This window comes from Eulemur rufifrons, chromosome 11, assembly GCF_041146395.1.
Source record: "Eulemur rufifrons isolate Redbay chromosome 11, OSU_ERuf_1, whole genome shotgun sequence".
Lineage (NCBI taxonomy): Eukaryota > Metazoa > Chordata > Mammalia > Primates > Lemuridae > Eulemur > Eulemur rufifrons.
The window spans coordinates 1,874,343-1,900,747 of record NC_090993.1 but is presented as its reverse complement, the minus strand read 5'-3'; the positions used below and the strand labels follow the sequence as shown (position 1 = coordinate 1,900,747).

Below are 26,405 nucleotides of genomic sequence, written 5' to 3'. Positions count from 1 at the left end.
AGAAATATTAAGTATTCACTAAGGCTATATCCAACTATATAAAACAGGCCTTATTTTTTTCTAATCTTTAACGTATAAAAGCAAAGTTTTGTTGACTTTGGGTCCTTTTTACATCCAGAAAGCAAGGTGAATTTGATATTCTTTGAAATCATATCCCAAAGTTCTGCTTATTACCATGTGTTTAGATGCTATTAAATGCCAATAACATATTGGTTGTAGTCCAACCAATCCATTAGAGAACTTTGATAGTTATTTGTAAATGACATTTATTTTTCTACTATAAAAAAGTAATAAATTTCTTAGTAGAAAATTCTAGAAATATAGAATAAAAGCAAAGTAATTATTGATTCACTATATGAAGAAAACCATGTTAATATTTCATACATTCTTTCAATTATTTATAAAATTTTACACACAGTAAAATTCACTTTTATTTTTGTATACAGTTCTATGAGTTTTTTCTCACACGCATGGATTTTTGTTACCGTCATTATAGACAGGATACAGAACAATTCCAAAACCCAAAAGAATTCCTGAGTGCTACCTCTTTTGTATTTAGACCTTCTCCCAGTCCTAATGCCTGGCAACCACTGATCTGTTCTGTTTTTGTTTTGCCTTTTCCAGAATGTCATGTAAGTGGCATCATAAAGTATATAACTGTGATAGCTAATTTAATGTGTCAACTTGACTGGCCTAAGGTATACCCACATAGCTGGTAAATCACCGTTTCTGGATGTGTCTGTGAGGGTGTGTCCAGAAGACATTAGCATTTGGATCAGTAGACTGAATAAAGAAGATCCACCCTCACCAATGTGGGTGGGGTCTGAATGGAACAAAAAAGCAGAGGAAAGGCAAATTCTCTCTCTCTTCTTGAGCTAGGACTGCCTTCTCTTGCCCTCCAACATCAGAGCTCCTGGTTTTCTGGCCTTTGGGCTCAGGGACTTACCAGCATACCCTCCCCTCTTCTTGGCTTTGGACTGGACATTATAGCACTAGCTCCCCTGATTCTCAGGCCTTTGGACTCAGACTAAAGTTACATCACTTGCTTTCTTGGTCCTCCAGCTTGCAGAGGGCAGAGCGTGTGACTTCTCAGGCTCCATGATCACCTGAGTCAATGTATCTATATCTATTCCATTGCTTCTCTTTCTCTGCAGAACCCGATTAATGTAGTAACTGTTTGATCCTGGGTTCTTTCTCTTAGCATAATGCATTATTCCATTTCTCTCTCTCCACAAGTTCGGAAGTTATATGCTAGTAACTGAGAATAAGCATCCTTGTCTTGTTCTGGATCTTAGAAGAAAGGCTTTCAACTCTTCCCCATGAGTATGATGTTAGCTGTGGGTTTGTCAAATTCTTTCCATATATAATTTGCTGAGCGTTTTTACCATGAAAACATGTTTGAATTTTGTCAAATGCTTTTTCTGTATCTATTGAAATGATCCCGTGGTTTTTGTTCTGCATTCTTTTAATGTGATGTATCACATTTATTATTTTGCATATGTTGAACCATCCCTGTATCCCTGGGATTAATCCCACTTGATCATGGTGAATGATCTTTATGATGTGCTGTTGAATTCATTTGCTAGTATTTTGTTGAGGATTTTGGCATGTATGGTTACAAGGGATCTTGGCCTGTAGTTTTGTTTTTTTCTTGTGTCCTTATCTGGCTTTGGTATCAGGGTAATGCTGGCCTCACAGAATGAGTTTGGAAGTATTCACTTACGGTCTTTTGTTATAGCAGCACAAATGGACTAAGATAAGCCTTTCAGGTTACCACTTCTAAGATGTACATAGTTTACTTTAAAATTTTGATAATTATATATTTAATTTCTAAAAATTCTATTTGGTTTCTTTTCAAATATGCTTGATCATTTTTGATAGTTTGCTTGCTGTATTAGCTTTTTTGTTTTTACTTCATTAAACATTTTATAGTTATTTTTTATTGTGTAGTCAGTACTTCTAATACCTGAAGTCTTTATAAGCCTAAACTAACTCTCATATATTCCTATATAGTGTTTTATTTATTTTTCATTTGTAGGAAATCTAGAGGCCTAAATTTAGGATGCTTTTTTTCCAGAGATGATTTCGTTATTTTGCCGGGAGACAATGAGTACTACTGACACGGGACCATTTGAGATTCCTCTGAGCTCTCCACTTTAACATGGGAGTCTTTAGTCCAGCTCTCCACTTTGCTTGTGCTCTAAGTCTTAGTCTCAAATTACTTGCAGCACTAGGACATTGACATTTTTCCTCAGGGTAACTTTACTTTGCAATTCCTTCCTCTATTTTAAGCTCCAGTTTCCTTGACAAATTGTTGTTTTCTCTTACTTTCTTTAAACCGAGGAATGCAGTGATCATTAAGTTTTATGCAGGATCTTTTTTTGTTAAACAAGAAGGTTCTACAGAACACCCAATCTACTATACTTTCCATGATTTATTTTCTTTATTCCATGAATTTTTGGAAGGGAATTTTAAAGTTTCCAAAAATAACCTTTAAATTATTTATTCTATAATTTTATTGCATTGTGGTCATACAAGGTAATATGTATGACATTCATTCTTTACAATTTGTTGAGGCTTTCTTTGTAACACAACCTGTGTCAAATTTTTACAACTGTCTTATGTACAGCTGGAAATATAAGTTCTTGGGGATTTAGGACCAGATGGTGGACTAGAAGCAGCCGGCACATGCCACTCTCATGGAGAGGACTGAAAGTGACAAGTAGATAGTCACCTTTGGATCAATCATCTAGGAGAGAGCATTAGGAATCAACAGAGGTTACAGGAAGCACTCAAAGTGAAGGACAGGGAAGTGGGATGGCCTGCTCAGCAGGATTGAAGGTATGGGGGGGGCCACACACAGCGAAGTGACAGAGGACAGAATGCTGGGGCCCCACACTTGCCCTGGGGACACTGCAATTGGAGCTAAGGGAGAATCCCTCCACTGCAGCAGGCCTCCAGTCCGACACAGGGGGCTTACTGGAGACTGTGCAGCGGTCTTGCTCTGCAGAGAAGGCACAGTGGGGTCCCACTGGTTCCCAAATGCTGGGTGCTATGGCTAGCGCCATTCTGAGGTCTCAGCCTCAGAATGCTTCATCTACCTGGGAGTCAGATCTGTTCCTGATGCCTCCCAATTACACCTGCTAGGCTGGAGAGAAAGCAGAGAGGCCAGGCATTCTCATGAACCCTTTGGGCAGGTGCCACATGCCCCCCCACTGCCACTGGGGGACCCAGGCAGAGCAGGTGCCCACAGACCCAGTGCCTGCTGCTGCCACCTTGATGGCTTCACCCAGCCAGAACTGCTGTGGGACCCAAGTGGAGCACATGCCCAAGGGCCCCTGGCTCCCACTGTCACCACCTGGGTAGCACCTGCTGTGTCAGCCTGCCCATAACAAACACAGGGGGATAAGGAGATGCATGACAGCAGCAATGTTAAAGGCTCACAGTGCACCCACCCACCTCCTGCCCGGTCAGTCTTCTGGAGTAGGACTCAAGAACACCATCCAGGGACCTCTCCATCTCTTTAGTGAGCAACAGAGATTCCAGTGGGGAACAGGTATACCGAAAAGCTATCTGTTCTAAGCTGAGAGAAGAGGATCTAAGATGAGAAGGAACCAGCATAATAAGAACTCTGGCAACATGAAAAATCAGGCTGTTTTGACACCCTCAAAGGATCACATGAGCTCTCCAGCAGTGGATTCCAACCAAAATAAAATTATTGAAATGTCAGATTTGGAATTCAGAGTATGGATGGCAAGTAAGATCAATGGGATTGATGGGAAAGTTGAAAACCAACACAAAGAAACAAACAAAAAATTCAGGACGTGAATGAAAAATTCACTGAAGAAATAGATAATATAAGAAAAAATACAACAGAACTTCTGGAAAGAAAAAGTCATTTAGGTAATATCAAAATACAGTGGAAAGTTTTAATAACAGACTAGACCAAGCAGAAGAAAGAATTTCAGAGCTTGATGACAAGGTTTTCAAATTAATCTAATCAGCTAAAAGAAAAAAGAATCAAGATCAAGAAAAATGAACAATCTATCCAAGAAATAGTACCCGTTATCTTTAATCTTCACCTTTTAAAAGACAAACCAAATCAGTATAAGCCCAAGCATAGTTTTTAATTAATATTCTACAATAAACATAATTATGATTTTTTTCCCCAGAACTTACCTACTTGCGAATTGTTTCCAAATAATTCATGAACAAGTTGGCCAAAATCATAGGTTACTTTTGCAAGAGAATCAGATTTAAAACTGGGACAAAATAGCATATCAGCTTTATGTTCATCTTCACGGTTTAAAGTTCCTCCAAACGCCCAAGTAAATGCAAACACGAAAAGCTTTTGAATCATTACTGCCAGTTTACCTGGATTTTTCTCCAGAAACCATGTATTTCCATCCCTGCAATAGGTATGTGTGGGAAGGATGAAGGTTAAAACTTTTAGAAAGCAGCTCAGAAATTTATTTCAATATCATGTCAAAGTTTCATTATTAAAAACTGTAATACAGTTAAGTGCTGACATAAAAGTTTCAGACTCATGTAGTAATTTTTCCTATAATAGTCATATAAATGACATATTATTTTTATTTTTGAAGAACCATATGTGTAAGAGATTTATAGTCAAACTTCATTTAAAATGTACCTTTAATATATTAATGTTTTTAATATATGTAAATATACTTTTATAATACATGTTTATTAAATGTTTCTATCTAATATATACACATTTTTATTTATTATACATACATATGTTTCACTTTTATTTTAGGTCAGTTTATTAGATGAGCATTTACCTGTCTTTTGGGAGAGGATCTGATAATTCTTCATTTCATGTGAAAAGACATAAGTAAATAGTCATTCGCCCTGTATTACTCTCAACCAGTTCCTAGAGGCTGATTCAGCTCAACTTGACTTAGTCCGACCTGGCCCTAAAGCCAGGCAGTGTAAATCTGGGGAGAGTCTTCTCCAGCCTGGGTCACCCCAACTTATCCTTTGTCAGTGGGACTCGGAAATTCTATAGTGACAGGGTTGATGGTAATGGGGCTGAACAAGAGGTTTGGGCCTGGTTTCAAGACATTTCACACAGTTAAGGATTTAGTATTATCATAAAATTATTTACAGATTATGAAAAACCTAAAAATATATCACTGAACTGAAATTTAACTGGAATTTATTAGCAACCATTAATGTACCATTCATTAGCACAATTCTATCTGAAATTCCTAGCCATGCATAATAGTTCATTCAACAAATATTTATTGAGTGGCTACTATATACCAGCTACTCCGTACAAAACAGACACAATCCCTTTTTCACAGAATAGGAAAATGAATACTAAACCACGATAAGTGCAAAGAATGAAGAGTCAAGCATATCATGAAGAATAATAGTAGGGATAACTAATTTAGATTGCGTGAGTTAGAGAAGGCCTTTTTGAAGAAGCAACTGTTAAATTGAGACTTGAAGGATAAGTGAGATTTGGCAAAATATAGGAGGAAAAGCATATTGGGCAGAAGGAATACATGTGCCAAGATAATGAGGTCTCAACTAATTCCCACAGGTTGATTTAGCTCAACTCGATTTAGTTCAACCTGACTCTAAAGCCAGGCAAGTATAAACCTGGCAGTATGAGCCAGGTCAAAAGATTATGGAAGCTCATACAGAATGATTCTGTTTATTTAAAGTTCAAAAGCCCATGAAGCTGAAAAATATATTATTTGTGAATATATTAATACATAAAATCCAAGATAGTAGTTATCTCAGATGATGGGATGGCATAAGATATAGGGCAGTACACAGGGGACTTCAAAACTAAAATAATGGCTTTTTCTATAACTGAGTGGTGTGTATATAGGCATTTGTGGTATTGTTATTTATATCTTATGCACATTTTATAAATATTATTCTATGGCTACTAATTCATAAAAATTAAAAATAATCTCTTCTTGTTATGTTGAGAATGAACTGGAAGAACTGGGGACACCAATTAGAAGGTTATTACAATAATATAGGCAAGAAATGATGGTGGTTTGGACTACGATGCCATAATCCAGATGTTGATAAGTGAATGGATGTGAATGAAGTTAGAGCTGACAGGTAGAGTGGGAGCCACATTTAGAATGTTTTATCATTCAAAAGCAAATGTGACACAAATGTCTTAGGGACTCATAATGAGAAGTAGGAAGGCCTCCACAGTGACTCTTCTATCCTACAAAATGGCAGCAAAAACGTAGAACTGATCATTTCCACAGCTATAATTTATTCAGAATTTACTGTGTAGCAGGCTCTATTCTAGATACCTAACACATGACATTACTATTCCAGCTTTATAAGTAAAAAAATCAAAGCTTAAAAAATATTTAGTAACTGGTTCACCCTTTCACAGCTCATAAATGGCAGATTCATAAAATAAATTCATGTCAATTTTATTCCTTCTTAAATATGTACAGAGGATAGACAAATGTATTTATATAATGCCTATTATTTCAAAACTTAGCATAAAATCTGGTGATCTTTTGTTAGTTATATAAAGGGCTCTAAGTAGGAATAATATAAATTTAAATGAATTTTGATATTATGAAATCACAAAAGTACTGGTTTATTGACAAGTAATCCTGTGTGTATTTGAGTGTTTGGCACCTAGTGGGTACTAAAATATGTTTGCTAAATGAATGTAACTGACCTCTTTTCTCTATCCCTGAATTGGACAGAAACTTCTTGAGAATTCATCTCCTTAGCTGAAGCGTCACTCAACTCATAACCTGAAAAAGGAGACAGTATTTTTCCACAATTAACAACAGATCTAAAATTTAAAATTTAGCTGGTTAACTAGTGACATTTAACCTTTAACATTGCTTAGTAAGAGAACTGTCATAGGAGAACATCTTAGTTCTTTTGTTATACTTAGCTAAGTAGTGAATAAAATGACTCTGATAAATCTTTGTGTCATCTCTCTAGAATAGAATTTCTCTACTGAATGCCCCTGGAGAGACCATGGCTGATATGAAATGAGATTCAGGTCCCCAATTTTATATTAGGACTACCCATTCTCAATCAGTAGTTATAACATACAACAAAACACCAAATACTTACCAATGAACTTGGTTCTTCGAGGACACATAATTTTTAGTAGTTGAGAAAGTAAACGACAGTCTTTGGCAACTGGGCAGGGAACGGAACCTCCGTCCTCTGCTAGACGATTACCTGAGAGCCTCACAGAAGCCTCCTAAGACTTCCTCACTCTTCCCAACCTGTACAAGGTCATGGTTTCTCTCTCCAATGAGCCCTCAGCATATACCATCAAGTTTCTTCTTAATTTATATGCTCTCTTATTCCCTCCGTGACCATCCCAGCCTTTATCCTTTACCTCAAACCAACCTTTCGCCTTCCTCAAATCAGTAGATAACTTTGGCTCTTATTTCATGAGACAAATTGCAGTCATCAGGGATGATATCTTTCTACTTTCCACCTCCTTACCCCAGAAGAACATTCAAAGAGAGAGGCCATGTTGCTAATTGCCACTGACCCAGGAACGGGACCTCTCCCCCTGCGTCTCCCACCCGCTGTCGGTCTTCAGTGGACACGCCAAATGCCTGTGGGCGGGAAGACTGCAACCTGTGGCTGCCCCACCAGCTCAGGCGTGAACGTGCCCCCAGTGCTGAAAGCGGGTCACTCAGCACGGAGAACTCCAGGGGCTGCTATGGTGGGGGAAGGGCTGCTGTCTCCCCGCACTGCTCTCGTGTCCAGGGGGCACCGGGCCCCTCTCTCCTCTCTGAGCAAGCACAGCTAAGGCTGCGCCCTCCTAGGCAGGTCTGGCTGGGAACGCACCCCCGTTGAGGGAAGCCAAGTCTCCCAGAGCAATTGCTTTGGCTGCTGCTATGGGGAGGGTGTGGCCACACCAGCTTGAGCCAAAAATTACTTTCTGGGATGCCAGGAGTGGAGGAGGTACAGAGGAGAAGGCATCCAGATGCAGGGATGCCAGCTCGCTGGTCCCTCGTGGCATTCCCCTGGGGGCTGAGAGCCCGGTGTCTCGTTGCTGGCCTGAGGCACCCAGGTGGTGAGGGGGAAGACCCCTTGGCTTTCACTGGGCTGCACAACTCCCCGGATTTGGTTTGTGCTGCCGATTTGCTTTTCTATCCTCCTGTCTCTCAGCTTCACAGTTCCTCCTGGTGGTGTTCCTGGCCTGCACTGGTGTCTGTCCCTGTGGTCCACTTCCGAGCAGTAATCACTCTCCACTCTCAGTCCAACCCTCAGCTCTTCTGCCGGGAGGGTCCAACAAGCTGGGTCAGCCATTTTGGCTCTCAGTCTGATTACAGCTTACACCTACGATTTTGAATAGTTCCGTGCACTCTTTTTAGCTCTAAGGATCTTTAAAACACAGCAAAAACATTTTACCCTAATAGAGACCCTCTAATGGTTCTTTATACTCATTTTTCTTGTGACCCTTCAACACTTACGTATGTTATTAATTTTGATATGCTCCTCTATAAATGATTTTTAGTTTGTAAAAACACATACATGTCTGTTGGTCCAAACAGACTGAAAATTCCTGGCTTTCCAGGAATTTTCTAAAGTCCAATTTAAGATGATAGATTGGCATTGCCTAGCTAAGATACTATATAATTGACTTAGTGAAGAAAACCCATCACAATTGTGACTCAGGAGAAAAAACTCAATGTGACTCGGGAAAAAACTCACCTTGTCCAAATCCTCCATAGTCACTCATGAATTCAAAGAAAGCATCAAGAATTCTGCAGAGGGTTATGACAATTGTTATGTCCTGTATAGGATATGGCTGAAATTTCTGATGCTTCTTTATAAATTGTAGTCCGTCTGCAACACTTTTTTTAATCATCAATTCAAGACAGTCCACTCCTGGTTGACTTATAATTTTAGAAGTTTTCAAAAGCCATGACTTAGCATAAGGCTTCCATCCCAGATCAACAGGATCCTAGTGATAGCACGCACAATATAGTCTTACGTAAATAAATAAAAATACAGTATCCTCCTATTTTCTTACTATCTTTTTACTTCATCACTGCCCCCTACCAGTTATGGGGCAGTGTTATCATTATCATTCACTAAAGGGCAAAAGATCAAAGCAGCTTAAGAATTACCCTTTTCTGGGATGATTTGTGATTTCTAACCATGGTCTTACAAGAGAACAAACGGTTGGGGGATTATGTGTAGGGAGGTGTGTCGAGACTATGTGCATGTGGTGAGAGGAACTGCCTACCCAGAAGTCAGCCCTGTACTTACCTTTATTCATCACGTTCAGTTAAGGGGATTAGCATGTTGGGTTAATCCTAGCTAATAATTTCATGTACAGAAAATATTTACTCTTTGTTGTGTCTTCTATTGCCTCACCACTGTCTTGGTAAAGTGTTTCCCAAGTTCTTAGAGTCACGAAGTGGGTATGAAAAGGCCCTCGGGCAATCTTCCTCTTTGGAAAAATAATGTCAGCAGCCTAACCTGTCTGTTTGAAAGCACTACTTGCTACAGTTGTGCAAAACACTGACACTCCAATTGCTAAGAATAGTATTAACAACAGTAGTAATTACATTCATATTCAATTTTAGGTTATGAGGCTTTGCCAAGTACAAAGTTTCTGAACTACCAGAGTCACACCACTGGATCCACAGGTAAAAACAAAATAAACATAAAATGCTGTAGATAATGGCTAGTTACTATCCTAAACAACACATTTTCTTTGTTATGAAATTTGTTATTGAAAACTTACCATATAGACCATTGCACATCGGCTGACAGTAGCAGGACTGGCCTGAGAGAGACTGTCCACTTCAAAAATCACCCTTATTTTATTAGTTAAAGCTATTCTCTCACTGTTTGCTAGGCACAACGTTCTAGTGTCATCTAGCACAGAGTTCAGATTTTCTACCCAAAAGGTGTCCACAGGACCATCTAAGATAATCCACTGCCAATCAAAATCTGAAGAGAAAAATATTTTTAGTGTAACTGAGAATAATGTCAGTCTTTTTTCATTACAATCTGGTAAATTTGATATATAGAAAATATTTTCTGAGATAAAAATGATATTCTAAAAAGCACTAGAGTGAATGTGTTTATATGTAGCCTCCAATATTTATTGAATATGAATAAATATTCACACCATACATTTGATAACACTTTAAGCATTAGTTAGATATATTCTTAGATTGTTGAACTGGATAATTAACTTCTACACGTGGATAGGAGAAATAGTCATGATTTTATCTTTTTCATAATAGTATGATTTGTGTCCCTTCCACATTGGAATATTTTTCAGATATGCTGCTTCTCTGGAATAGCAAAGGGAAACAGATGCCTTTGAAAAGAATCAAATAGAGATTAGAGTATATCACGCTTGGAACCCATTTATTTACTCCTCTTTCCACACTGTCATAGTCTGTGTGGGCTGCTATAACAAAATGCCTTAGACTGGGTAGCTTATCAACAGAAACTTACTTCTCACAGTTCTGGAGGCTTAGAAGACTAAGATTAGGCACCGGCAGATTGTGTGTCTGGTGAAGGCTGTCCCGGTTCACAGAGAGGTGCCTTCTTCATCATCACATGGTGGAAGGGGCAAGGGGTCTCTCTGGGGTCTCTTTTATAATGGCACTAATATCATTCATGAAGGCAGAGCCCTCATGATCTAATCACTTCCCCAAAGCCCCTGATCTCTTAATACCATCACCCTGGGTGTTAAGATTTCAACATATGAACTTGACAGGGATACAAACATTCAGACCACAGCATATCCTTACAGCTGTGCTCCGTAGTTTTTGAAAAAAGTCTATTGCTCAGGATAGGAGAGATGAATAGGTCACTATGCAGAAAGAAAACAGTTTATAGTTTACCACCTAAAAGAAATTTAAGTATCCCAGAAGAAATCAGAGTAGAGTTGGGATCCACATGGCTACTACTGCCAAGATGGGCTCCGACTGGCTGAGATACCTGCCCTAGTGACTGTCATAAAGCCCCATGAAGGAAACATTGTGCCCAATCATTGTACTCTCCCAAACATGACATACAAAAGTCACGGAAGTAGAAGCAGCAGCAGAAGCCTCTTTCAAAGTCTGGATCGCAGATGTCTTGCTGGGGGATGTATTGATATGAGGCTCAATCTGGACTAGGAAAAGCAATGGTCGGGGCTCCTCCAACAGACTTGTCAGCTCCATTCCGTCCCCTGCCACTCAGCAAAGTGTCAGAATATTATGTGTGCGCAGTTCATTTTAGATGAATCTGCGTGGGTGGTATGACCTGGCCGGGGAACGCACGTATTGTGTGGCGCTCCACTTCAGAGGGACACCAGTGGCAAACTGTAGGTTGCCACTGATGCTTCTCACATCATTATTTATTTCCACCGTTAGTATCTACTTGTTCTTGTGGGAGACTAATGGCCACTTATAAACTGAAGGGCTATTTAAGCCCTAGTATTCATATAGCATAATAATATATGTATACATTATAATATATAATACTATACAAATTCTTTTTTGGGGGGGAATATTATACAAATTTTAAGTAAACACTAGAGGAAAAAATAAATTGTACAAGAACAAAATATCACTAATCAAAATGTATTTAAAGATATAAATATATATAGCTAATACTGGTTCAAAGTTTGTCTTCTATATAAATTAATCATCTTTATTGAATTTAATAACACTTACTTTCTGGAATTTTAATATCTTCCTGTATCTCCTCAAAAACATCAATATCTGCTGTATCAGAGGAATCAAATTTGAAAACCTAAAATACATAATCAATATTTAAATTTTTATTTGAAAACACTTTCCAATTCCAATGGACTATATATCAATACTTTTTTTTTTTTTTTCCCAAGGCAGAGTCTCATTCTGTCACTCAGGCTGGAGTGCAATGGCATCATCATAGCTCACTGCAACCTCAGACTCCTGGGCTCAACTGATCCTCCTGCCCCAGCCTCCAGAGTAGCTGGGACTATAGGTGCACCACCACGCCTGGCTAATTTTTCTATTTTTTGTGGAGATGGGCTCTCGCTCTTGCTCAGGCTGGTTTCAAACTCCTGACCTCAAGCAATCCTCCTGCCTTGGACTCCAGAGTGCTAGGATTACACTGTGCTCAGCCAATATCCTCTTTCTCGAGTGGCAAAAATATAAAAGGCCGAATTTTGGGGTATAAAGCACAGTCAACAAAAGCAAACAAGACAAAGAGGACTGCATCAAATTCAAGTTTCAGCACAGCAAAAGAAACAACAGAGTGAAGAGATTATGGAATAGGAGAAAGTATTTTCAAACCACATATCTAATAAGAGGTTAGTATCCAAAATTTATAAGGAACTCAAACAACTTGGTAGCAAGAAAATAAACAACTCAATTAAAAAATGGACAAAGAAATTGAATAGATACTTCTCATAGAAGACATACAAATGGCCAACAGGTATATGGGAAAAAATGCTCATTAGGGAAATGCAAATTGAAACTGCAATAAGATATCATCTCACATCTGTTAGAACGGATGCTATAAAAAAAACCACAAAAGATAGTAAGTGTCGGTGAGGAAGGTGGAGAACAGGAAACCCTTGTATACTGTCCATGGGAATGTAAATTAGTGCAGACCTTATGAAAAACAGTATGGAGATTCCTCAAAAAATTGAAAATAGAACTGCCATATGATCCAGCAGTCCATTCCTGGGTATACATCCAAAGGAAATGAAATCATGTTGAGGAGATATCTGCACTCCCAATTTCACTGCAGCATTAGTCACAATAGTCAAGATATGAAATCAACCTAAATGTCCTGTCCATCAATGGATGAATGTATAAAGAAACGTGGTGTGCACACACACACTGGAATACTTAAAAAAAAAAAAAAAAAAGAAGGAAATTCTGACATTTATGACAACATGGATGAGCCTGGATTACATTATGCCAAGAGAAAAAAGCCAGGCACAGAAAGACAAAAACTACATAATCTCACTTACAAGTGGGAAATATGTAAGTTGAATTCATTAAGCAGAGAGTAGAACGGTGGTTTCCACCACGGGCTTGGAGGTGTGGTGGGAAGAAACAAGGGATGTTGTATAAAGAATACAAAGTTTCAGTCGGTATGAGTAAGTTCTGGAAATCTAGTGTATGGCATGATGACTATAGTTAATAATATTTGAAAATTGCTAAGAGCCAATCTTAAATATTCTCACTATAAAAGAAGACAATTATACAAGGTGATTGATATGTTAATTAGCTTGACTGTATTACTAGCAATCATCCCATCATATATACATATATCAAAACATCAAGCTGTACATTGTAAACATATAAATTTTTTTCAATTAAAAAAACCAGTCGGATTTTGGTTGAAATGTTATTATATGCATATATTAATTTGATAGAGAGTAGCATTTTTATGATGGAATTCTCTCTACATAGGAATATGGCGTATCCTTAATTTATTCAAGTTTTCTCAATGGTATATGTTTCCTGACCCATCCCCCATAGGACAAGTTCCTTTCTTTTACATTTATTCCAATGCCTTTTATAGATTCTTACCACTTTTAACATAATTTTTCCTATCTCCGTTTCTAACATAAAGAATTTTATCACAACATGGCTCTCGCAGAAAGGACTGAAAGTGGTGACCAGATACCCACTTTGGGATCGACTGTCCAGGTGAGAGCACTGGCAACCCACAGAGAGCAGGTGGGAATGTAGTGAAGAAGGGAGAAGGGGGTGACCTGCTCAGCAGGACCAGAGGCATTAGGGAAGGTGCCCACACTTGGGGAAGGGACAGAGGAGAGAATCCCAGCCTCCATGCTCCCCCCGAGAATGCTGCAACGGAAGAGGCAGGAGGGCCGCTCCTCTGCAGTAGGCCTTCCTACCGATAGAGAGCTGAGTGGAGGCTGTGCAGCTGCACTGCCCTGGAGAGAAGGCATGTCTGGCTTGCCAGCCCTGGGCACTGTGGCTGATGCCATTATGATACACCAACCTCTGGATGCTACCTTCTGCTCAGGGGTCAGATTTGTGACTGCCGCCTCCCCCTTACCTCTGGCAGATGGTGAGGGAATGAGGAGTCCCGGTGCCCATGCATGCCCCGTGGGCAGGTGATCTGCATTCCCGCTGCTGGCACTATGCCACTGGGGGGCCAGGGAAGACCAAGAGATCACAGTGGGCACCTGCTGCTGTGGCCTGGGCAATCCTATTCAACTGCACCTCCTGCAGGGCCCAGGTGGAGCACAGACCCATAGCCCTTGGTGCCCACCCACACACCCAGCACTGCGGCTACGCTGGCCCGCATATGTGCATGTTGCATCCTGTGGACCTGTGGACCTGCTCCACCCTGCGCAGGCACCCTGCTCCACAGGCCCCCTCCGTGCCAGGGGCCCACTCTGCCCCACACATGTGCTGCGGGCCCACTCTGCAGCAGGGACCCTTCCGTCCTGCAGACCTGCTCTGCCTCCTGGGCCTACTATGCCCTCTGCATGTGCTATACCTCATGCATGCCTGACCTTGCCCATGCACTTCACACCTGGGCTGCCTAGGCCCATGTGTGTGCGTTGCGTCCAGCAGACCTCCTCCATCCCATGCACATGCCCCGTCAGCAGGCCAGCCCCACCTCACATGCATGCACTGCACCATGCACTGTGGCCCATCTTGCCACAGCAGCCTGGTGACAACCACAGGGGAACGGGGTTGAGCAGCACTGTTAAAGGATCACAGAATTTTTTTGCTGTTCATATGTATTCCTTGATGAATTGTGTATCACATACTTTATTCACTTTCCAACTCAAGTTTTTTTTTAATTTTTAAAGTATATCATTGGTGTTGGAATCACTAGATCATTCTCCATGTAGACCCAATTCACTCTGTGTTCCTTTAAAAGCAAATATCTTCAACTTCATTCTATCATTTACTGACTATTTTAAAACTCAATGGCATATTTTATTTTTTAAGTTATAATTTTTTTCTTTCTCAAAACTGTTTATAATATTTTTAAAATCAACTTTTACTCTAATAGGTTTTAATACCAATCTTTGGATAAACAATTAAATAATACACATAAGTCAAATAAAAATACTCATACTAAACTTACATTAGATAAATCTGAGATTCTTGACTTTAGTCTGAGATCAATTTCTTCTCTTGAGCACCTTGCAGTGTTACCATAGACATAATTCCTAATTATTGCTGATAATAATCCATCAGTCCATTCCATCGTATTAGGATCCAGTTGTCCATATAGTTCACCAAGAGTGATACACTTTGGATTTAAAACATAAATATCTACTCTTCCTTTTCTTCCTGAAGTCTGGGAAAAATCCAGTGTGGTTTTTAAAGACAATAAGTATAGTACAATTATTTCATTTTTTTGCATTGCTATTACCCAAGGGGTTTAGAAGTCTTTCATAGCAAAGAAAAATTACAATGGTTGCAATTTTCAAGGAACAGTAAAAATCAACTTATTAAAATTAGCTATAATATACAAATAATGTTTTGAAAAAAATTCTAAATACTATTAACAGTACCCACCCCCCCCCAAAAAAGGGGAAAAATCTCCTTGCGCCTAATCCAGAAACACAATATAGGAACTGGGATGCAGTGTGTCTGGGCCGGGGCTGAGTACAGCGATGAGAGACAGTACCACACGCTTTTAAACTTTAGGTCAGAACTGGCTTTCAAGAAGACCATATTTGCAACATTCTAACCTGTCTGGGTGCTGCCTGAAGAGGAAAAATTACAGCTGTAAATACCCACATTAAACAGGAAAGGTCTCAAATAAAAAATCAAACTTTAAATCCTAAGGAAATAAAAAAAAGAGGGGCAAACTAAACCCAAAATCATCAAAAAGAAGGATGTAATTATTAGAGATAAATAAAATAGAGAATTAAAAACAATAGAATCAATAATACCAAACATTGGTTGTTTGTAAAATCAAAATAACCAACAAACTTTTAGCTAGACTGTCTAAGAAAAAAAGAGAGAAGACATAAATAAATATCAGAAATGAAAGTGTGGACATTACTACTGACTTATAGAAATTACAAGGATTATAAGAGAACACTATGAACAATTTTACACCAACAATTATATAAACTAGATGTAATGGACAAATTCCTAGAAACAAATTACTGAAGCTGAGTCAAGAAGAAGTAGGAAATCTCAACAGACCTATGACAGAGAGTTTGACTCAGTAATCAAAAACCTCCAACAAAGAAAACTTCTAAGCCCAAATGGCACATGAAATTTTACCAAACATTTAAAGAAAAATTAATACCAATTCTACTCAAACTCTTGCAAATAGAAAAATAGGGAACACTTCCTAACACATTCTACTAGGCCAGCATTACCATGATACCAAACTGAAAGATTTCACAAGTACAGACCAATATCCCTTAGGAATATAGATGCAAAAATCCTCACCAAAGTGCTAATAAACAGAATTCAACTGCACATTTGAAAGATTACACACCATGACAAAGTAGGATTCATCCAGGAATGTTAAGTGTAGTTCAACATAAGAAAATCAATCAGCGTAATACACTACAATAATAAAATAAAGGAAAGAAGCCACATGATCAGACCAAGAGTTGCGGAAAAAGCATTTGACACAATTTCATACACTTTCATGATAAAAACACTCAGAAAACTAGGAATAGAAGGGAACCCTTCCTTAACATAATAAGGGGTATATATGAAAAACCCACGGTTGAATCATAGTCAATGGTGAAAGACTGAAAGCTTTCTCCCTAAAATCAAGAACAAGACAAGGATTCTGTTTTTCACCACTGCTATTAAACACTGTACTGGAAATCGAGCCAGGCAATTAGGCAAGAAAAGAAATAAAAAGCAGCCGAACTGGAAAGAAAGAAGTAAAATTGTATCCATTCACATATAATTCTCTCTATAAGAAATCCCAAAGAACTCACAGAACCACCAATAGAACTAATAAACAAATCAGCAAATTTACAAAGTACAAGATCAATGCACAAAAATTCGTTGTTTCTATACAGCAGCAATGAATAATCCAAAATGGGAATTTAAAAAACAATTCCATTTATAACAGCATCCAATAATAAAATGCCTGGGAATAACTTTAATGACAGGAAAGATTTACATACTAAAAATACAAAATATTGCTTAAAGAAATTAAAGATTTAAAAATGAAAAGATATCTGTGTTCACTATTTCATCCAATTTCTATCAAAATTCCAATGGCCTTTTCTGCAGAAATGGAAGAACCATTCCTCAAATTCAAATGGAATTGCAAGGGACCTCAAATAGCCAAAATAATATCCAAAAAGAACAAGTTGGAGAACTCATAATTCCCAATTTCAAAATTTACTACAGTAGTGCCCTCTTGGGGGCATAGATCCGATATCCCCAGTGGATGCCTGAAACTATTGATAGTACCGAACCCTAGACATAATATGTTTATCCTATAATAATAATATTATAAACAATTATAAAAATATGATACAATAAATATAATGTGAATGTGGTCTCTCTCTCAAAATATCTTATTGTACTATACTCAGCTTTCATGTGATGATGTAAGATGATAAAAATGCCTATATGATGAAGTGAGGTAAATGATGTAAGCATTGTGAAGTAGTGTTTAAAACTTATAAATTATTTATTTCTAGAATTTTCCATTTAATATTTTCAGACTATAGTTGGCCATAGGTAACTGAAACTGTAGAACATGAAACCAAGGATAATGGGATTACTGTACAAAGATATACAGTAATCAAAACATATATATCCTGGAATAAAGATTGGACATACAGAGCAATGGAATAAAACTGACAGTCCAGAAATAAACCCACACATCTGTGGCCAACTGATTTTCAACACGAATGCCAAGACTGTTCAATGGGGAAAAGAATAGACTGAAACAAATGATGCAAGGAGAACTGGATACCCACATGCAAAACAGTGACACTCACTCCATATATAAAATTAACTCAGAATGAATACACAACTTAAATATAAGAGGTAAAACTATGAGAAGAAAATGTAGGAGGTAAATCTTCATCATCTTGGATTTGGTAGGATTCTTAGATTTGACACCAACAGCACAAGCAACGAAAGAAAAAAAAATAAATAGGATTTTATAAAAATTAACATCTTTTGTGTATCAAAAGGTATTATCAAGAAAGGGAAAAAGATAACTCACAAAATAGGAGCAAATATTTGCAAACCACATATCTGATAAGGCTTTAGTGTCCAGAATATATAAAGAACTCTTGCAGTGAACAACAAAGACAATCTAATATTAAAAAGGACAAAAACCATGAATAGACATGTCTCCAAAGAAGATATACAATGACCAATAAGCATGTGAAAAGGTATTTAGCCTTCAAGATACTACTTCACATCCATCAGAATAAATAGGGAAAATAACAAATGTTGATGAGAATGTAGAAAAATAGGAAGCCTCATACAATGTTAATGACAATTTAAAATGGTGCAGTTGCTGTGGAGAACAGTTTGGTGGTTCCTCAGAAAGTTAAACATAAAATTATCACATGACCCAGCAAGCCTACTCCTAGGTATATATCTAAGAGAAATGAAAACATATGTCCACTGAAAAACTTGTACACCCATGTTTGTAACAGCAATATTCTTTATATCCCAAAGGTGGAAACAACCCAAAAACCCATCAAGGGAGATGAACACATAAACTGTGATGAATCGATAAACAAATATTTTATACAATTAATTATTATTCAACTATAAAATGGAATGAAGTACTGATACATGCTGCAACACGAATGAACCTCAGAAACATATGCTACGTGAAAGGAGTCAGACACAAGAAGCCATATATCATATGGTTCCTTGTATACCAAATACCTAGGATTGGCAAACCCACAGCCAGTTAGTGGTTGCCAGGGAATGGGAAGAGAAGAATGGGGAGCGATTTCTTAATGGGAAAAGAGTGTTCCCCTGGGGGAAAATAAACAGTTTTGAATCTAGAAAGAGGTGATGATTGTATAACATTGTGAATGCACTAAATGTCATTGAATTGTACACTTTACAAAGATTAATTATATGTTTTGTGCATTTTACCTCAATTTTACCTGAAGGTACATGGTGAAGTTACATTCTGATAACAGAATACTGTCATCATAATGATATTTGTGACAAGTTTTTAATGACATGGGGTTAATTCTCAGCATATAGTATTAAGTGAAGATGCCAAGATTAGAAAACTTGAGATCACTTATACAAAGTACTATATCTCAATTATTTCAAAATATATCTAGTGTAGAAAAAATAAAGGAAATACAGCAAAATGTTTTCTTTTTTCTAAGTGATTTTTAAAATTATTTTTATTTTCCAAATTTCTCACAATTGTACATACTACTTTTGCACTTAAAAAACTTTTTTAATAAAGCAAATTACTGCCCATAGGGTTGTTGTGAGGATTACAGGAGATAATTCAAGTACAAGCGTTTTAGCATAGCACTTGGCTCATACTTAGTATTCTATAAATGTTAGTCATTATTAGGTTATTATTGCTATGGTAATTTACTTTTTATTATAATAATTGCTTAAGAACTAATGGACACGCTTGAAGCTCTGACTCAGTGGGGCGGGCGGGGGGGGGGGCAAGGACAATATACATAACCTAAACTTTTGTACCCCCATAATATGCTGAAATAAAAAAAAAAAAAGAACTAATTGAGATCTGTTGAGAAGGAGAGTTTATGAAAAGGGTAAAGGATCACGAACTATTATATACATGATTTTAAAGCAGGATATTTCACACTAACTGAAAAAAATCTGTGTAACTGAGAACCTGACTTTCTAAAACTTTTGGAACACATTACCAACAATGAATCTTTAAATAAAGCAATTTTAGTACATACTAACTTATTGGAGTCCAGCTTTATAGTGAATAAAAATATATCATGATTAAGTAGGGGCTAATCTAGGAATATCAAAGACAATTTAACATTAGCAAATCTATCAACGTAGCTTATTACATTAACTAGTTAAAAGATTAAAAAGTAAATGCTAAAAATCACTTAATAAACTCTAGCAGTTGAAAAACCAAAGTGTAATGGGAATAGAAATTTCTAAAGTATGATAAAGAATATTTATCAGAGACTAAGAATATCATATTAAATGCAGAAATATTAAATGCATTCCAGATAAAGGAACAAATATTATAGTTAACATTGTCTTGGAGGGTTAATCAATCCATTAAGAATATAAGTTATAAAAAATTGGAAAGGAGACAAAATTATTTTTATTTGAAGATCATTCAATCAATACCTAAAAAACAATTAGAACTTACAAGTCCATTAAGGTGAGCTAGATACAAAATAAATATTAATATATAATTCAAGTTTTATTTTCACTAGCAATTACCAGCTTGAGATTTAAATGAAAGGAAGAATCCCACTCACTACACTGATTCCTAAGTACGAAATTCCTAGCAATAAATTTAGTAAGTAATAAAAATACCTATGTGAAGAGAACACAAAATGTTAACTGAAGTATAAAATATGAACAAATGAATAAACATTTATTTAATAGAACATTTACCTCTGGAATAGATTCCCTTTCTTCAAATGATAAGAAGTCTACAATTGGTAATAGTACTAATGCTTTTTCTAAAATTCTTCTGACTGTTGTTTTTCCTCCACCTGTTGGACCCACTAACATCACACCAACATGAGCCTGAAATAAAATTTACAGATTTATTCATTCAGAAATAATTGTAAAAGTTTAGTTACAAATACATCTCTGCCTATATCCATTGACTCTTCCTTCAATTTGTTGTTCATTTCATTGTAATCTGGCTTTTGCTTGAAATCTCCCAATTTTAAAATTCAAAGAATATATTTCAGTTCTTGATATTTAAAAGTTTATCTCACTTCCTACTTCTCCTTTCTCCTTGTATGTTTCTCTACTATCGGACTCTGTAATGTAATTAATTTATCAGGGTTTTTCCTCCTTCTCTATTTTTTCTCTCTTACCTTAGCTCTGGTTCTTCTTTCCATTCAGTTCTTCCCTAATTCATTCTTGTCCCCTTCTCTCTTCTGCATAGTCCATATCCAGTCTTATCCATTTGACCTTTAAGTATGACCTGGATTCTAATGACTCCCTAATGTATACATTTTCTCCAGTCTTCAGTTCTAAGTGCCAGAGTGAAATTTCAAATGGTCTACCAAATATTTCTATCTCAATGTTTCACATGATTCTCAAACTCAACAAAATCTAACATATATCTTCTTTTCACATTTGTAGCTTTTCTTATTTCTCTAATCTAGTTAAATAAAACAGCAATGTACTAATTGTCCAACATGGAATATTTGCCTTTTTTCATTTCCTTATCTCTTACAAAACTTTCGCTCGTTTCTGTCTTCTCTCCATCCCAACCACAATTGCCTTACGTTGGTGGACTGAATGTTTGTGTCTCCCCCGACACGTGTATGTTGAAGCCCTGACCCCCAATATGATAATATTTAGAGGTGGGGACTTTGGAAGGTAGGTTTGGATGAGTTGAGGGTTTCCCATGATGGGATTAGTTTCCTTATAAGGAAGAGGAAGAGAAACTAGAGTGCGTGTGTGCTCGCGCACGCGCGTGTTCTCTCTCTCCTCCCCACCCCCCACCATGTGAGGACCCAGCAAGAAGGTGGCTGGCTGCAAGCCAGGAAAAGAGGGCTCACCAGGAACAAAATCTGTCAGTATCTTGATCTTGGGCTTCCCAGTTTCTAGAACTGTGAGAAATAAATGTTGTTTAAGCCACCCAGTCTATGATATTTTGTTATAGCAGCCTGAACTAAGACACCTGGGCCCTCACCATCTCTCCTGGACTGCTGTAACAGCATTAACTATTTTTTAATAATGTAAGTATCATACAAATACATTAAAATTCAAATATGGGTAAGGCTAAAACATCTTTTCACTTACTTTACAATCTCTGTACCACCACAGAGGCCCTGATCTCACAGACTCAAACTCTATACATCTGGCAAAGTGAGAAGGGTCCAAAAAGCCTTGCTTGCCAAATGGAAATCACATATTCAAGAATGCAGCTAGCTTGGCCCTAGTGAGTTATAAAAGAGTGGCAGCTAACCCTCTGGGATAAACTCTATTCCCCACTTAACCTCCTGAAACAAAGCTGCTGGCTCAATGGAGCTCCTGATTCACAAAGATTCCAATAAATGCCTGGGCTTGGTTTACTGATGGTTCAGCTAAGCTGACATCTGACAGCTCTCACTGTTCAGCTTCAGATGTGAAGAACCAAAAGCAGATTTGTCTACTCTGCTCAGGGAACAAAACTCTGACTCTTGGGCTTTGCCAATGGCCTAGCTATTTGGTCTGCCACTGCTACACACTAGAAGATCAACAGTACCCCACTTTGAGGCTGTGAACTGTGGAAACAAATGATGGCTGCTGACCAAACTATCTGAGTCACTCATGGCCCATAGTGGAGGATTCATTATGTTATGAGATTAGTGTCCAGAATCAAGCTGCTGATAGATCCTGTTCTGCCCAGATTGCTATAATCACTATATTGATACAACATTGTCCTGAACATTACAACATGTTCACCACTACAGATTGCCACAAAGTAAAAGAATGTATGTTTCTGATGTAGAAGCTATGACTAAATGCTGGACTTATGACTCCTGCCAAAAGTTGATGCAGTTGTCTCACAGTGGGGAAGCCACATCAAAAAAGGGCATGACCTGCACAGTCTCCTGGCAGGCTGACTATGTCAGATCTTTGACTCCCTCTTAGGGCTACTGGTGATACCTTACTGATGTTGACACTCTCAGCTGACCAGTCCAATCTACTGACTCCAGCCACACCATTATCTCTTGAAACGAATTTGTATTATGTTTGAATTTCTGAACCATTGTCAATCTGACAATTGTGTACCTTTTATCACAAAAGACACTCAACAACTAGCAGATGATCAAGGTATTCGATGGCCCTTTCACACTCCCTATGATCCAAAGGCATTGGGTATTATTCAGCACTGGAACAGCCTCCTCAAAAATCAACTCAAAAAGCTTCCTGACTCTATTATATCTCCCTCACCTTCTCTTTTCCCACACGCCTTACCAAGGAATTTTGGTCATTGAATGTTGTTGTCCCCAGAAAGGGATCATTTCCTTTCACTTGCTTTCTGGGTAATGATCAGTATGAAAGACATGGGGGATTACACAGACCCGTTTTGGAAATCTGGGATTTAGCCCTGACCATTCCAAAGTGTGCTGCCCATTTCTTTCCCCCAGTGACAACCCCATGCTTCCTTGGTTGGTATACATTCCACATAGAAGGCTGACCACAATGGAGCCTAGGAGATGCAAATTTAACTCTGGTTAAACTACCTGGATTCTCTTCAATTGACGTGGTCTTAGATCATAAGGATAAGGACAATTTGATTGAGTACACTGCCAGCTGAGTGCTTCTACAATGGCCCAAGCAGGCCAAAGTGGAGGATATAATCGTTCTCTGTAAGTTTTATAAAAATACTCTTGTATCCCTCATGTATCTACCCCTTCAGGATAAAAGGTGTGAGTGTAATTATGAGTGTAAGCATGAAAAATAACTATGATTAAAACTACTGAAATGAGACATACTATTTTGTGGCAGTATAGGGAATGCAAAACCTCAGACACCTGAGGATGAAATATCTCAGACCCTAGGAGGTATGTGGGGAGGACCTTGAAAAATATTTTGTCTTTCATAACTGTCCCTCCAACCTCCCTCAAAAAGGAAAATGCTCTGATGTAGCTATCCCCAACTAATGACGAAAGCTTTAATGTAACTGACTTTTGGGACTGCCATCCCCTGCCAGTTGGAAATGACCATGATTTAATCATTATTCTCCTGAACCTTACTAAAAAGTCTATCAGTAACAGCAGGGGTGGGCTCAGCTACAGCAACTTCCATGCAAAATACTTGTCAAAACCTCTAGATGTCTTGGATGTCTTCCCTACTCCTATTCCCATTGCTCAGCCATTCCTTGGAACAGGCAAATACCATCTGGCTGAGAGCAAACAGATCAGGTTGGACTGACTGTCCACAAGCAGTCACTCCCAGAAATAAGTACTGGACTTAATTATTAGAACCGAACTGAGAACCCATGTTGGAGGCACTATCAACCTGTACCACCTTCCACCTTGAACTGATGTAGATTCCACTTAGGGAATCCATCTACTGTAAAACAACAACAACAACAAAAAAACCCCACAACTTTCCTTCTGAGGGTACCATGTGCACCCTTAGGATTGTATTTCTTATGTAGGAGCCAGGCATTGACTTGCATCCCTCCTAAAAATATCCAGCGCTTAAGAAAACATCACCTTGAACATAGAAGGCATTCAGATCATTCGCAATGCATATAACCAATAAAGAATTATGATATAAAATGCACAATGAAAAATCTATATATTTACTAAGAAAAAGACAAATAACCTAATTACAAAATGAGCTCATTATATAATCTGGCAATTCATAGAAAACTCAAATGGCTAAGAAACATAAAAAAAGGACAGTACAATCTTACTACCAATCAGGGAACTGCACATTCTGGTGTTTTTCCAAATGGTTCATTTATGGAGAACAGGAAATTCAAAGAAGGTGGAATTCAAAGAATGGAATTCAGGATACCACATTTGCAGGGTTTTTATAAGTATGTATTAAGGGGATGAGGGTGAAAAGATGAATTTGTTGAGAGTTAATGTGAGGAGTCAAATAATAAAGTCTAGGGAAATAATAAATCACTTACTATGAAAAATATTATATCTGTAATAGCTCTTTTATTGTTATTATGTTTTTCTCCTTGATCTTACCTATGAAACCAAGGCAATGAATTGCTAATATGCCACTCTATACTTACTTCAAGTTGATTATAAAACTGTATGATCTTCTCTCTCTGAGATGGCCAATTTTGTAAGTCTAATTGTTGCGTTGCAAAATCTATTACTTTCTAAAAAGAAATACATTAATTTAAAATGCATTTCAAATTGAACGCTTACATTTTAATTCCCCCAAATATCTCTTAATTAGGTACCAATTGCAGCTCTTTAAGATAGTTCTTAATTTTTTAATTCACCAACCTCTGTCTCTGAGAATAAAGAAAACTATCATTACTCTCTCTGGAAAAATACAATACACACAAAATTTTATGTTAATAGACCCTGGGTAGCTCATGGACCCTCTGCTAGATTAATAACTAATACTACATGAAGTATTAAGAAAACAGTTAAGCTCTGTTAGATTAGAGTTTGTACCTCCAAATAGTTGGCCCAGAAAAGTTCAAGTTCAACTCTTTCAATGATGTGGAACAAATGATCTCACAGTATAAAGCTCCTGTTAATTTAGAGGACTCAAAATAGAAGACTACGTGTTACGAGGGCTAACATAGAACCAAAGCTTGTAACTAGAGAATTTACAGTGAGATTATGACTATCAAAGACAAAGTGATAATTTTAAAGGCATCTGGAGAGAAAAAGCAGATAAACCACAAAGGAACAAATATCAAAGTGACAGTGACCTTTTCAAAAGTGACCTCAGGGCAAGAGGAAAATAGAATAGTATTTTTAAGGTATTAAATATTTTAATATATTAAAGGGTAAGAACTTTAAACTTGTAATTTTATAACCAAACTGCCATTCAAATGAGGGCATACCAAATACAGTCTCAGGTATTAAAGTTCTCAGAAGGTTTGCTACACAAAAATGTAATTTGAAAACATTCTCAAAGAAGTGCTCAAAAGGAGGAATAAACTGAAGAGAAGTCTACAACACATATAAAAAGTAAGTTTGGTAAAATACTTTGTTACTTTACTATTCTCTGAGAGAGAGAGAGAGAGAGAGAGAGAGAGAGAATGTGTGTATTGTATTTAATAGTTAAGTCCAAGGAAAAAGAAAGGGGGAAAATATTTCCAAAGCAACCAGGAACTAAAATTCTATATAGCATCAACATAATGGGAGTGGAAGTGTGGAGACGACCAAAGGGTATGCTAAAGCACTTGCCTTGAAAGGGAACAATATAGATCAAACATAGATTTTTAGGAAAGCAACTCTGGTGGCCATACCAAAACATACTGGAGTGCACGGAGTGGTAGGCGACTATATAATAGTATTAGGAAGAGATACTGGGATCCTACCTAGAGTAAGGCAACGACTATGAGGCTGTGTATTACAAGAGAAACAATAAAGAACTCTACAATTATGGTATTTAATTTTAATGATTACAAAGTATTTACATTTTAAGTCTTTTTCATAACTTTGATCTAATTTTATTATCAATGCACCCCTTCAAAGTGGGAAGGACACCATTATCATCATCTGAAAGATGAGAAAATTGAGAGACAAAACAGGTAATGGCCTTCCTTGCCCAAAGGTGCACAGTTTGTTTTTTCCTTTAGGCCATGATGCACTG

General features: G+C 37.6%; 1 protein-coding gene across 1 annotated transcript in view; it reads right to left on the bottom strand.

Annotated features, from left to right (window-relative positions):
• The window catches only part of DNAH14 (dynein axonemal heavy chain 14), a 190,996-nt gene that overhangs the window by 95,535 nt on the left and 69,056 nt on the right, over window positions 1–26,405 (bottom strand). The window contains exons 35-42 of the mRNA XM_069484603.1: window positions 24,859–24,948; window positions 20,544–20,678; window positions 15,079–15,294; window positions 11,676–11,760; window positions 9,749–9,957; window positions 8,707–8,959; window positions 6,692–6,770; window positions 4,180–4,409 (exon numbers count right to left, since the gene is read on the bottom strand). Of these exons, the coding sequence (XP_069340704.1) occupies window positions 4,180–4,409; window positions 6,692–6,770; window positions 8,707–8,959; window positions 9,749–9,957; window positions 11,676–11,760; window positions 15,079–15,294; window positions 20,544–20,678; window positions 24,859–24,948 (1,297 nt within the window). The remainder of the gene's footprint in view (window positions 1–4,179; window positions 4,410–6,691; window positions 6,771–8,706; window positions 8,960–9,748; window positions 9,958–11,675; window positions 11,761–15,078; window positions 15,295–20,543; window positions 20,679–24,858; window positions 24,949–26,405) is intronic.